We start from the raw sequence: 12,411 nt of genomic DNA, 5'->3' as shown, positions 1-12,411 counted from the left end.
ATGTCTGGGAGGTATCATTGATCTTGGCAAGAGCTGAGACCCCCTGCTGGGGGTTTTCCTGCAGATTTGGTTGCCTCCAAACTGGCTTATTGAGGTGTGACATTATCCACCTGGGGCCTCCTTGAAGCCTGTACCCCTGGGGCTTTCTCCCTTGCTAGCTGGCAATCAGATGGCTGGGGGGTGGGAACATATTTTGCATGTACACTGACTGTGTACAAGCCAAAAGGTGAATCAACTGACAATCAGGGCTGCAAGTAAATAATAATCCATATTCCTCACACCCCCTGTGGGCTGCTATTGTAATGAGGGTCAGGTTAGAGCCATGCAGGGTAAATATACCAGTATGATTGATTTAATATATTAGATATATGAATAGAGGCTTGATGACTTTTAATCTATCCCTGTATTTAAACCAAGTGAATAACCTTTGCCCAAGTAGGTGAAATAATGAAGTTGACATTGATAGTTGGATCTCACAATTTTATGTTGTGTTCAGTGCAGTTTTAACAGTTTTTTCCCTTTTTAACATTGAGATTTCATTTCATGGGTTTGCTGGGTGCTTATAATATACTGATGTGTTGCTACTGCAATTGGAGCTGCACAGTGTGAATAAATTCTTATGATGTTCTTAAGTGATGTTTGTAAGTGAAGTGACTTTTTACAGAGGAATTTTGGCACGTTTGTAGTTAAAGATGTCGCCTGGAGCTCAGAATAGGAACCCCTGAAGAAGTCTTGGGAGGCAAAACAAGTTGAACACTTGTGAGCTCCATCCTGAGATGATTCCTACTATTTTACTACATGTTTTATACAAGATGTTCATCTTGTCAGTATTCTGAATAAGCACAGCAGGCTGTTTTATTTTTATGATCCTGATCCTGCACATTGACATTGGACACTGCTGACCATTACTACCAATGTACAGTCCTTTTTTAACTTATGCTAACGGTGGTGTGCTGGGATTTGTAGGTTCACCTGTTGTGCTCTGAGTCCTTTTTTGGCTTATGGTTATTAATTTAGATTTGCAGAGAGGAACACGACCCATTTGAGCAGGTTGTTCGTGCTCAGTTACTATCATAACTGTCTCTGTGGACCGGAATGATTTCATATTCTGCACTTAGGTAAACAAGAGTCCACAATAAAATCAATAAGTCAATGATAACTTCTGTCAGGTAGCTTTTAGCATGGTTTCAGAAATAAATCAGAAATGATTTGTCACCTCAACAATAGATGTTGCAAAAGATTTCAAGTGCAAGGAGAGACAAGCAGCATGACACTCAAGGTTCCTCTTAGAAATGTCATCCGAGTGCCAATCAGTTTAGAGAATTACATAACAGTAACCAAAGCACTCAAGACATCAAGTCTCAGACAATTATTCCAGAACAAAGAAAGACAAGGACTCAAAATGTAAATAACCCAGCAAATTAGAAATTTCTGGGGCAACAAAATGAACCACATCCTGAGGAAGAAGGGTACTGTCCACTGTAGTGACATTGATAGCCTTAGACAGTCTAAGCAAAGGTATCTTCATCAATTATACAATTTTGGCATAGATGAAATTAGCGGTTCTTTGCAGTCAATAAATGCCTTAGCCCACAAAGAATGTTCTCTTTAAAACAGTTGTACAGGTAGCAGTATGTTATCAGAATGAAAAGGAAATACCTAAGTGTTTGTGTTTTCCTGTAGCTGGACTGGTGCTTAGACAGGACTTGATTAATAACCAGATTATCCACAATACAAACCAAATCCAAGCTCTCTGTATTTACTTTTACAATTCGGAGCGGTGCAAATCAGTATAGGTTTATCAGGAGGTAGGCTATTAACATGACCAACCCCATATGATGTTGTCTAGTTCCAGATGAATACAGCAGTAATTTAAAGTACAATTTATAGCTTTCATGAAGCATTACAGATTCCCTACAATTCCCAGAAATATGGTCTAGCAAATTGAGCTGAGACTGTGGTGGCCTCCTTGGAAATGCAAGTTTTTGGTTCAAGATCTTGCATTTGATCAACTCCTTTCTGATCTGTAGTAGTACTTCTGTTGTGTTACTATACAAAATAACCTGTTTAACAACTGCACTTCCAAAGTCAGGTTTTATGCTGACAATTCTGGTTAACAGAGTGCAAGAGACTTCATGAATTCATCCTTTCCCACCACAAGGAGGATATGATTTGGCTCCTGAAAATTCCCAGGTTCATGCAAATTGGTATAAGAAGAACCAGACAAGCAAGGGGTTGGTAATGAGAGATAAATCTCAGAGCTTGAAGCAAATCCAAACATAGTCAGGGTCAGAGCTGATTCTAATAACCAAGAAGGATGAGAAAGTGTCAAAATGATAGGCAATGAATCCAGAGGAGTAGTTGTGTCAGATAATCACAAGTCAAACCAACAAACAAGTACATCAGAAAAGATTTTGTATGACTATGCTACATAATGATAGTATTCAATGGCAGCACAGTAATGTCGACACACATTGTATGACTTACCTGTATGATCCTGTTAAGCTGGCATTATATTTTTCATAAAAAACATCTTCTTTGGTCAATGACACTACTGTCCTGATATTTTCAACAACTTCTGTTGATATCTAAAGATTAGTGAGAAAAGTGTTTATAGAAAAAAAAAAATGAAATTAATTGCAAATAGTGATGAGCAGCATAGGCAATATTCAAATTTGCGATAATTTGTGAATTTTTGGCCTAATATTCGCCATAAATTAGCAAATTCGTGATCTCCAGTCATTATGTTCTTGATTGTGAAAATCGGCAATGTAATATGCGCATATTGCGCGCGCAATACAGGCGTGGCTCACTTTTGTTACATTTTTCAAGCTGCTAGAAGTTTCCTGAGACTGGAGAAAATGGTTGGCAGCAACTTTCATGACTCCTGATCACTGTAGGTAATTTTACATTACAGCACTCTGCTCCAATATATTCACGATTGCAGAAATCGGCACTAATGATGCGCATAGTTTTGGCTCAATACATGCAACTTCACATTCTATCAGGTCTGAGTAGATATGACTGATTGGTGCACTAAGTATTGTTGTGACATCACAGCACTATGTCTGTAGCATGCATGTATGGACAGCAGAGAAACAGTAATTCCTATCACACTACCTAACACCCTGCACTGGAACCTATCAGCTACACTCATATCCCTATCTAACCTACACTGACTATCTCCCACTAACTATCTGTTGTCACCGCCACTTCTGTGAGAAGGTCTGACAGACGTCCTTCTCTACCTCTTGCATGATGTTCTTTGTTTTGGTTTCACTTTCTCATCTCATTTTCTTCTCCCAGGTATCACCTATTTAGACTAATCCTCTTTCCTTTATATTCCCTCCCATACTGCCTCACTTTGCGGTTTATACTACTTCCTGGATTGAAGTGTTCACTGCTGGAGTCTTCTGCTGCTGCTTGTTCAGATAAGTCCTTTCATGTATTGTGTTTCCTTGCTGGCTTGATTCTAGGTGACCCTGACTCCCTCCGTATGAAGTGCAGGGAGCCGGTGGTCGTGTCCCCTCACTATTATAGGGTTTTCAGGTTTCACAAAGTCTTAGGTACGAGGGCATACAATCGTCTACCTTTGAGACCCTAGTATGTGCTTAGCAGTCAGGGTGAGCTCTTAGGGTTTTATAGGGGTCACCTATATGCTCCTTAGTTTGGGATCAAGCCAGTCGGACTTTTATTCATAACTTCCAGCTATCTGCAACTTCATCCGTGACATCTGTATTATATATATATAAGCTAACTAACTATCTAATGTAATTGACTCAGCAATGTAAATGACTCAGCAAAGCACAGAGCACAGTAATGACACTGCTGTCTCTCTCACAACTGCAAAAAACTGCAGAAAATGGCTGCTGGGGAGGTTCTTATATAGTAAGGGGTAGGCAACTTTCCTATTGGTTGATAGGGATGCTACTAAGCTCTGACAAAGATATTGCAGCCTTCTCATTGGCCCACAAGCAAGAACTGAGGTTCTCGAATATTTGTGATTACGAATATATAGCACAATATTCAAAATCTTTGCAAATTCTTGAATTGCCGATATTCGCGATCAAAATTTGCGATTAAAATATTCTCGATCAACACTGTTAATAAGCAGATATTTAAAGCAAATACATTGAAATGCACAAAAACTGAGCTGGTGGTCAATTACTGTGACAACATTACAACTTACCTCTCCTTTTATTACATTCAATTACTACTAACAAATTAGATTAAAGGTTTGCTATAGGGCCCAGCCTTTTCTAGTTACAACTCTGCTCCTGATCTAGTGATTCTTACAGCACAGTGCTCCTGTTACCAATAAAAGAGAGTGTATGGATCACTAATGCATTCAAAAGAAGACTGTGGGTGTTCAGTAAAATGACACCATTTGGAGTATACTCTGGGTTGGTAGAAGTGTTGGCAGTCACAGCCTCCCCCTGTTCTCTACGATTGTGGATTACATTCCTTAGGACCTTCAGCCACAGGACCTGGACTAATGTTATAACTGTTTGTTTGTTTTTTGCAGTTACATCTTTGCATGTTTTCGTCTTTTTCATCTACAGTATCAAGTCTCAAAATCTACTACCGAGACTTCACGCAGGAACATTATTGTTAATGTTGATTATAAAATGTAAACATTTCATATGGGGAATGTCAAGTTCCATATTTCATGGTTGTATGTAATTTAAAGGGGTTGTCTCATCTCACTGTTACTAAGATAAGATGAGACACAGTCCTGACAACCTCCCGGCTGGAACTATGCTGTTTCAGTAGCTCTAATGGCTATGCGTGGGAGGTGGTCAGGAATGTGTCTCATCTCGCCTTAGTAATGGTGAGATGAGACAACCCCTTTAAGTTATTATATCTTATAGCTGTTATTTCAGTTTGTTTGCTGTTGATGTGATTTCCACCTTTCTACCTGTGCCTGGCTGCCATTTTTTATATATGTTTTGTACTGTCAATATGTCTGGTTGAACCGGGCAAAAAAAATAAAAAATCTTTTCACCTATTGTTTGTGCATAATTACAACAGTTTAACCTGGAAATAAACCCTATCTGGATTCTTCATACATGTCTTGCAGTGGAATTGAATGGTATCTGATAGGTATTAGATGAAGTTATCAATAAAGACAACCATAGCCATATTGTCTCATAAGCCTCACATTTCAGCCTAGGTATTGAGTCAGAACAAAACCCAGTCTGTTACTCACTGGTTCCTTGTAGATAAGGAAGCAGAGAATGTTATTATGATTTATCTGAAAGCACCATTAAGTCCATGGCTCTGTACATCTAAAAAGGGTCACACATACATAATATAAAAACACAAATACAATCCACATGAAACTATTAACAAACTTGCACAGTGGGAGAGAGGACCCTGCCACGAGAAATTGCAATCTACAAGGGAAAGGGTAAAGACACAGGTGAGGGTAAAAGTTGCTCATTGGGCTGTGTGATGTCAGCATCAGGGGCGGACTGACCATTCGGACACTCGGGCATGGACCAAGGGCCCGCGGCCACTAGGGGGCCCTTCAGGCCCGCTGGCCGCTGCCTCCACTCCGCCGGCTCTATGTGTCCCCAAGATACTATCCTTCACTTTGCGAGCGGCATGGCTCGCATAGTCAAGGATTCACCGTGAATACTAATCAGTGCTTCCATTTTGGAAACAATGATTAGCACCGGAGGACCGGGAAGCGGTGAAGGATCGGTACTCACCACTTTCTGGTCCTCGGCTGTTGGCTGTGCAGGTCTGCACACCACGTGAGTCACTATGTGACGTCACACTGTGCGCGCCAGCCGACAGCAGGAGGAAGAAGATTGCGGTGCCGGTGAGGAGCAACGAAGTCCAGTAGCAGGAGAGGTAAGTGTTTTATTTATTTTTGCTGGGGGCATAATGGCCATTCTGATGCGGCCTGAGAGGCATAATGGGGGCTGAAAGGCGCATAATAGGGCTGAGAGGCGCATAATGGGGGCTAAAAGTGGTATAATGGGGGCTAATGAGAGGCATAAGGGCTGATAATGGTAGCTGATGAGAGGCATAAGGGCTGATAATGGTGGCTATTGAGAGGCATGGGGGCTGATATGGGGGTGATGAGAGGCATGGGGCTCTCATCTGAGGTCTGATTGGAGATCATTTACATTGGGGTCTGAGCTGAGGTCTGATTTGAGGTCTTATTGGGGTCTTATTAACATTGGGGGTCTGATTGGGGCTGTCAGCTGAGGTCTGATTAACATTGGGGGTCTGATTGGTGGTCTGACCTGAGGTGTAATGAAAAAAGTTTTTTCTTATTGTCCCCCTCTAAAACCTAGGTGCGTCTTATAGGTCTCCTTCCTGAACTGCAGAGCGGTGCCCACTTCCAGCCCTGAGACCAGCTGCCCACTGCCCAGAGCACTGATCCTTAGCCTGCTGGAGTCTTCAGAACTGTCCAGTACGTCCAGTTGCCTTGATTTATTCTTTACAGATATGTAAGTATTTATAGTAATTCTCTGTAAGCTATATTATGTATATTACTTGTTTTATGTGAGTACGGGTGCTGGGTGGTTGGAGAAGGGGGAGGGAAGGATGGAGGGATACAGTACTATCTGCACATTGTAAAAAAAAAAAAAAGTAATCTGCAAAATACTATATATTTGTGTCAGAAGTTGTGCTTTTTTTTTAATTTTTAGAATAGTGATACAGCCATTTTATTTGATACTTTTGTGCTGATTCTTTTTATTCTCCTTATTAAGGGACACTATAGTCACCAGAACCACAACAGCTAAACGTAGTAGTTCTGGTGTCTATAGCAAGTCTCTGCAAGCTTTTAATGTAAACACTGCCTTTTCAGAAAAAAAGGCAGTATTTACATTACTGCCAAGGCATCAGACGGCCACTAGAGGTGCAACACTGGCATTCACGCTAAACACTGCTCATAGAAATTCATTGATTGAAAGCATCTTTAAAAAGCCACTAGAGGTGCAACACTGGCATTCACGCTAAACACTGCTCATAGAAATTCATTGATTGAAAGCATCTTTAAAAAGCCACGCATGCGCAATAGCCTCCCAATACTTCCCTATGGGAAAGCAGTGGGTTGGCTATGATATACTCACACACTGCACATTCCTGTGCATTGTATTGATGAGGTGATCTGTAATACACTCACAAACTGCACATTCCTGTGACATATTGCTGTAGAGCTTGCGATACTCACACACTGCACTTTTCTATGCATTTTATTGCTGAGGTGATCTGTGATGTACTTGCACATCGCACATTACTGTGAGTTGTATTGCTGTGGAGCTATGCGATACACTGAGTCTGAGATACGCTTGTGCTGTGGTGGAGGGCGTGATTTTCTTTTTTAATTAGTAAAGATTTATTTTGAACATAGTGAAGAGAAATTCTGTACCAAGTATAAGTGATGTTGGTGGGGCTGTGTGTGTGTGTCTGTGCTTGAGGGTGGGCGGGGACACAGGGGCCCCATAATCTCCTATTGCCCGGGGGCCCCATGAGTTGTCAGACCACCCCTGGGCAGCATGCCTATTGACGTCCGTATGTCTCAGTACGTCCGTGACAGTATTCCACCTTCTATGAGAGACCTCCGGGCACCCAGGACCAACCTTATCCAGATGAGACCTGTGAAAGGCTTTCACCAAACGTGGCGTTCACGTCAGATGCCGGTACCCACATCCTCTCCTCTGGTTCATAACACTTTCAGTGAACAAGATACTGAAGAGATCTACGGAGAACTCGAGAGTCAATAATCTTGGCGATCTGGAATTCCAAACTGCCATCCACCATGACAGGACCGGTTGGCAAGGGGGACGACTCCAAAATGTTTAACATCTCTTCAACATAGATTTGTGAAACACATTATGAACCAGATTCTCAAAGTGACCGTCAGGAGTATTGAAAGCTGTCTTCCATTCATTCCCTTCCTTGATCCAGACCAGATTATATGCCTCCCTTAAGTCCAACTTGGAAAACACCTTGGCATCAAGAATCTGGTTAAACAAATTAGGAATCTAAGAAAGGGGGTAAGGATCACAGACAGTAATCCGATTGAGCTCACAGAATTCCAGGCATGGCCTAAGAGTTCCATCCATTTTTTTTTAACAAAGAAAAACCCTGCTGCCACTGGAGATTTGGAAGGTCTTATGTGTCCTTTAGCCAAATTCTCGGTAATAGACTCTCTCATGGCCGTTCTTTCAGGTCCAGAAAGGTTATACAACCTAGATTTGGGCAACTTAGCTCCAGGAATAAGGTTGATAGGACAATCATATTCCCGATGTGGAGGTAAATCCTGGCATCCACTTTCAGAAAATACATAGGCAAAATCAGATATAAAAGAGGGTAATGTTTTAGTGGTTAAAGCAGAAAAAGATGTATATAGACAATTGTCAACGCAATAATCACCCCAATCCAGAATTTGTCTAGCTTGCCAATCGATGGTTGGATTGTACTTGCTTAACCACAGTAAACCCAGAACCAACGAAGCAGGGAGACACTCCAACAAAAAACACGAGACGAATTCATGATGAAAGTCACCCACTCTTAATCGGATGTCATGCACGATCTAAGATAAACACTTCAGAGTTAGAGGTGCAGAATCAATAGCAAAAATGGAAAGGTTTTTCTCTAATGCACTTGAAAACAACCCATGGATACAGACAAACTGAGCATCAATCAGGTTCACCCCTGCCCCACTGTCAATAAACGCCTCAATACAGACAATACAGTCTTGGACTCTAGCGCCACCTCAGCAGACAGGATAAATCGGGTACTACCAGGCAAAGACAAATGCACATTTTCTGACTCTCCTCCCACCCCTCCAAGAGTCAGATGGGAATTAAACGTCCCCTTTTTTTTCTTTTTGAGACTGGACATACATCGATAAAATGTCCTTTCTGTCCGCAGAAAAAAAAACTCCCTTCCTATGACCAGAATGCTTAAAAGTGGATCCGGGAGTCAATGCATACTGCAAGAGACATAGCGACTTCCAGAGACTCAGGATTCTCATGAAAGGCCAGAAGCGTTCTTCCGCCTCTCCGATAGTCCCTGACAAAACTGACTACGGAAAGCCGGATCGTGCCACTCAGTATCCATAGCCCACTTCCTAAACTCAGAGCAATAGATCTCAGCAGAACACTCTCCCTGATGAAAGCCATGTAGCTTGGTCTCGGCCAAGGAGGTCCACTCCGGGTCATCATAGATGAGACCCAGAGCTTTAAAAAATTCATCCAACGACCGGAGAGACTGCATTCCGGTCAGCAGAGAAAAAACCCTTAAGCAACAAAATAACTACACCAACTCTCTTATTCTCATCCCCAGATGAATGTGGACGTAGCCTAAAATACAAAATTTGCACACCTCCCTAAACAAAATGAAATTTTCACTTCCCCAAGAGAATCTGTCCGAGAGGGCAACTTTAGGCTCGAGACAGGCCTGGTAACCACTATCACCACTAGGACCAGCAGCCTGTGGTCTCTGGATCTGTAAGACGGTTGTGTGGAGGTCAGCTACCTCCGCACGATAGTACCTAGAATACTATCTCACCTTGTAGGACCCTGGAACTAATGTCAGGACTGAGTCTACCTGCTCCTCCAAAGGGAAGGACGAACAGAAGTCTCCCTCAGGCCTAATGACAAACAGGGAAAGGCAACACACACATATCAAAACAAAATACAAAAGGGAACGGAAACACTTATCTTCAATGAAGCTTTGATAGCACCAGGAACAGGAAGCTATAAACCGCATAGCATAGTGGGAGAAACAATAAATAGAGAAGGTAAAATGACCTCAATAGCAACACCTTGGGAAAGAAGGTGTGGCAAGCACCGGTAACAACACAGACATCATTTGAATTAACAGGAAAACATGTCAGATCAAACCACGTGATGCCAGTCTCACAGATCTCCTGCCACCAGTCGCTGGTACATCCGTATGTCTCGGTACGTCCTTGAAACCTCATTCTTCAATGCTATAACTTTCACTGCAATGTACCCCAGGGAGCGACAGCCTGTGGTAGGACACTGACACAACCATACTACATCATTATTACCACTGCCTGATGCATGGCGTCCGACTCAATTCAGCCATTTGCTAGGGTCTTAAAAGTTAACACTTTCCACTGCCATCAATGCATTAATCATATTCAGTGCATAATACATACTACACAGTGCTGTTCATAACATCACACTTTCTCACTCCTGTTTTTAACCCCTATTCTAGTCCATGTGCTTGCCGCCAGTTAATTTATGTGGTGAGTTTAATAGCTTTGCATGCTCCTATACATAATATGCTCCTATACATAATGCTATCAGCAGAATTGAGCTATCACAGAGCCCTCTCCTCTACTGTGACATGGAAATGAAATAATCACTTCCCTGTCACAGAAAACCATTGAACACAGTGTTCACAATGGCCTTGGATGCTTGCAAAGCAGATGTGATCTGCATGTTATCTGCATATATATGATCACAGGTAACAGTCGAGCATGGGCTGTTACCATTAAATGACTGTCATTAATGATCTGTATATGGGTATATGGGGAAAATAGGTAACACATAGATGAAATCTTTTCAGTCACTGTCTGGCCTCTCCAATACTTTTCCATCCTGGTGACCATAGCTCCTCTGGCTGTAGATCATACACCATTCTTCCTCTCCTAGTATATAGCTACAGTAGAAGGACTGCGTAGATGGGGGGATCCACTGTCCCTTAGAGCAGTCTTCCACCTCTTTTTCTGTCTTAGTGTGACTTTGGGGTTTCAGACAAGGCAATGCCTGTTTCCAATATATTTGTTCAAAAATAATCTTAGGTGTTATTGCCACCACAACAGTGTCCAAAGATAATCCATAGCAACACCAGCCTGACTATATGTTTTTCGTGTAAGAGAGGCAAAACTGTTTTCAACCTTTGTGGCTACAGTAAATAACTAACTGCCTAGTCCTCATAATAACTAAGATCAACCAGGGATTGAGGAACCCATGCTACTATTGGCAGTGGCTCCTGCTATACCACAGTCTATCACAATGGCTTCCCTCCCACCGCTGCTCCCTAGGGCCAGTACAGTGAAAGTAGGGTTCACCCTTTCTTCCAACAATAGCTGTTGTGTCCACTGCGGGAAACAGGGTTTTTAAGGTCAGAAAGTGTCCAGATGTGAAGTGTGTCCTAACACTGTCCCTCACAGTAGCAGGGTCTGAATGACTGTAATAGTTGGTTCTCCTATGCTTGACCATGCAAACTCTAAGTTCTCCTCTTTCCCTCCTTTGCCTTTCTCTCTTTCTGCAGAGCTTAAAGTAAATCACACAGAGATCTGGAATACGAGGCCTGATGAGAAGGAGCACATGGAATTTGCTTCCTTCCTTAACTCCAATTTAGACAATCCCAAGTTGGGGGTGGGACTAACCTCCTAACAGGCATGATCTAGAATTGTAAACCCTGGCCATGCCAGCTAGCCATGTCAGGCTATGCTAGGTATAGATAACATAGAATCAAATTGCATTAACATTAACAAACCATTTGCAGATACTAGCTGCTCTAGGGTACGGCATAGACACTTGGCACATGCACTTGCACATACACTACTGCTATGTGAGCCACTAAAATTTACATTACACATTTTTGGAAGCATTTATATTAATTACCTAGAAAATTTGATTTTATACACCGTGACTGAAGTGTTAGGCTAGGTCTACACGACGACAATAAGTTGTCAAATTTTTATAATGATAATCTATGGTGTCGCAACTGCAACAGTCGCAGAAAAATCCATTTCAAATAGATTTTTTGCAACTCTCGCATCGCAGTCGCAGTGCAAAACCATAGACTATCATTATAAAAATTGTCGCGCAACATTGGTGCGACAAAATGTTGAACGACAAATGTCGTCGTGTAGACTTAGCCTAAGAATTAAATAAATATACCTTTCCAGCTTCCTCCAGGGCCTTTTGGTTTTTGAATGCCTGATTCTCCATAATCATCGCTTCAATCAGCAGGGCTCCGGCGAGAATGGGAACAAATGCCAAGATGAGTAGGGCCAGCTGCCAGCCATATGCAAACGAAATGCAGATTATAGCAAGCAAAGTTGTCACAGTCATTGTCAGCACTCCCAGCCGGTTTCCAGTAAGCTAGAAGACAGAAAGAGTAAAATTTTTGAAGTGAAGAAATCTTGAGGACAATGTCTTGTCTTGTGTCAGTGATGAAATGTGCTGAATCTTAAATCTTTCAGTGGTATTAATAGGGTTCAAACAGGTTCTCTGCTTTTTTTATATTGATGACCTATTCTCAGTATAGATCATCAATATCCGATCAGCGGAAACCCGACTACCAGAATCTCCACCGATCATCTGTTTGAAGGAACGTATGAGCCTGTGTTTTTTTTTCCTCTGTGGCGACATTGCAGCTGTGAGCAGGTGTAATTACCGT

General features: G+C 42.0%; 1 protein-coding gene across 1 annotated transcript in view; it reads right to left on the bottom strand.

The window, feature by feature from the left end:
• Window positions 1-12,411, bottom strand: part of LOC121002307 (ATP-dependent translocase ABCB1-like) — a 308,011-nt gene that overhangs the window by 56,440 nt on the left and 239,160 nt on the right. Inside the window, exons 21-22 of the mRNA XM_040433708.1 lie at window positions 11,910-12,113; window positions 2,488-2,588 (exon numbers count right to left, since the gene is read on the bottom strand). Of these exons, the coding sequence (XP_040289642.1) occupies window positions 2,488-2,588; window positions 11,910-12,113 (305 nt within the window). The remainder of the gene's footprint in view (window positions 1-2,487; window positions 2,589-11,909; window positions 12,114-12,411) is intronic.

Source organism: Bufo bufo, chromosome 5 (assembly GCF_905171765.1).
Source record: "Bufo bufo chromosome 5, aBufBuf1.1, whole genome shotgun sequence".
Taxonomy (NCBI): domain Eukaryota; kingdom Metazoa; phylum Chordata; class Amphibia; order Anura; family Bufonidae; genus Bufo; species Bufo bufo.
Note: the sequence above shows the minus strand (reverse complement) of the source record. Positions and strands in the feature narration are given on the sequence as shown.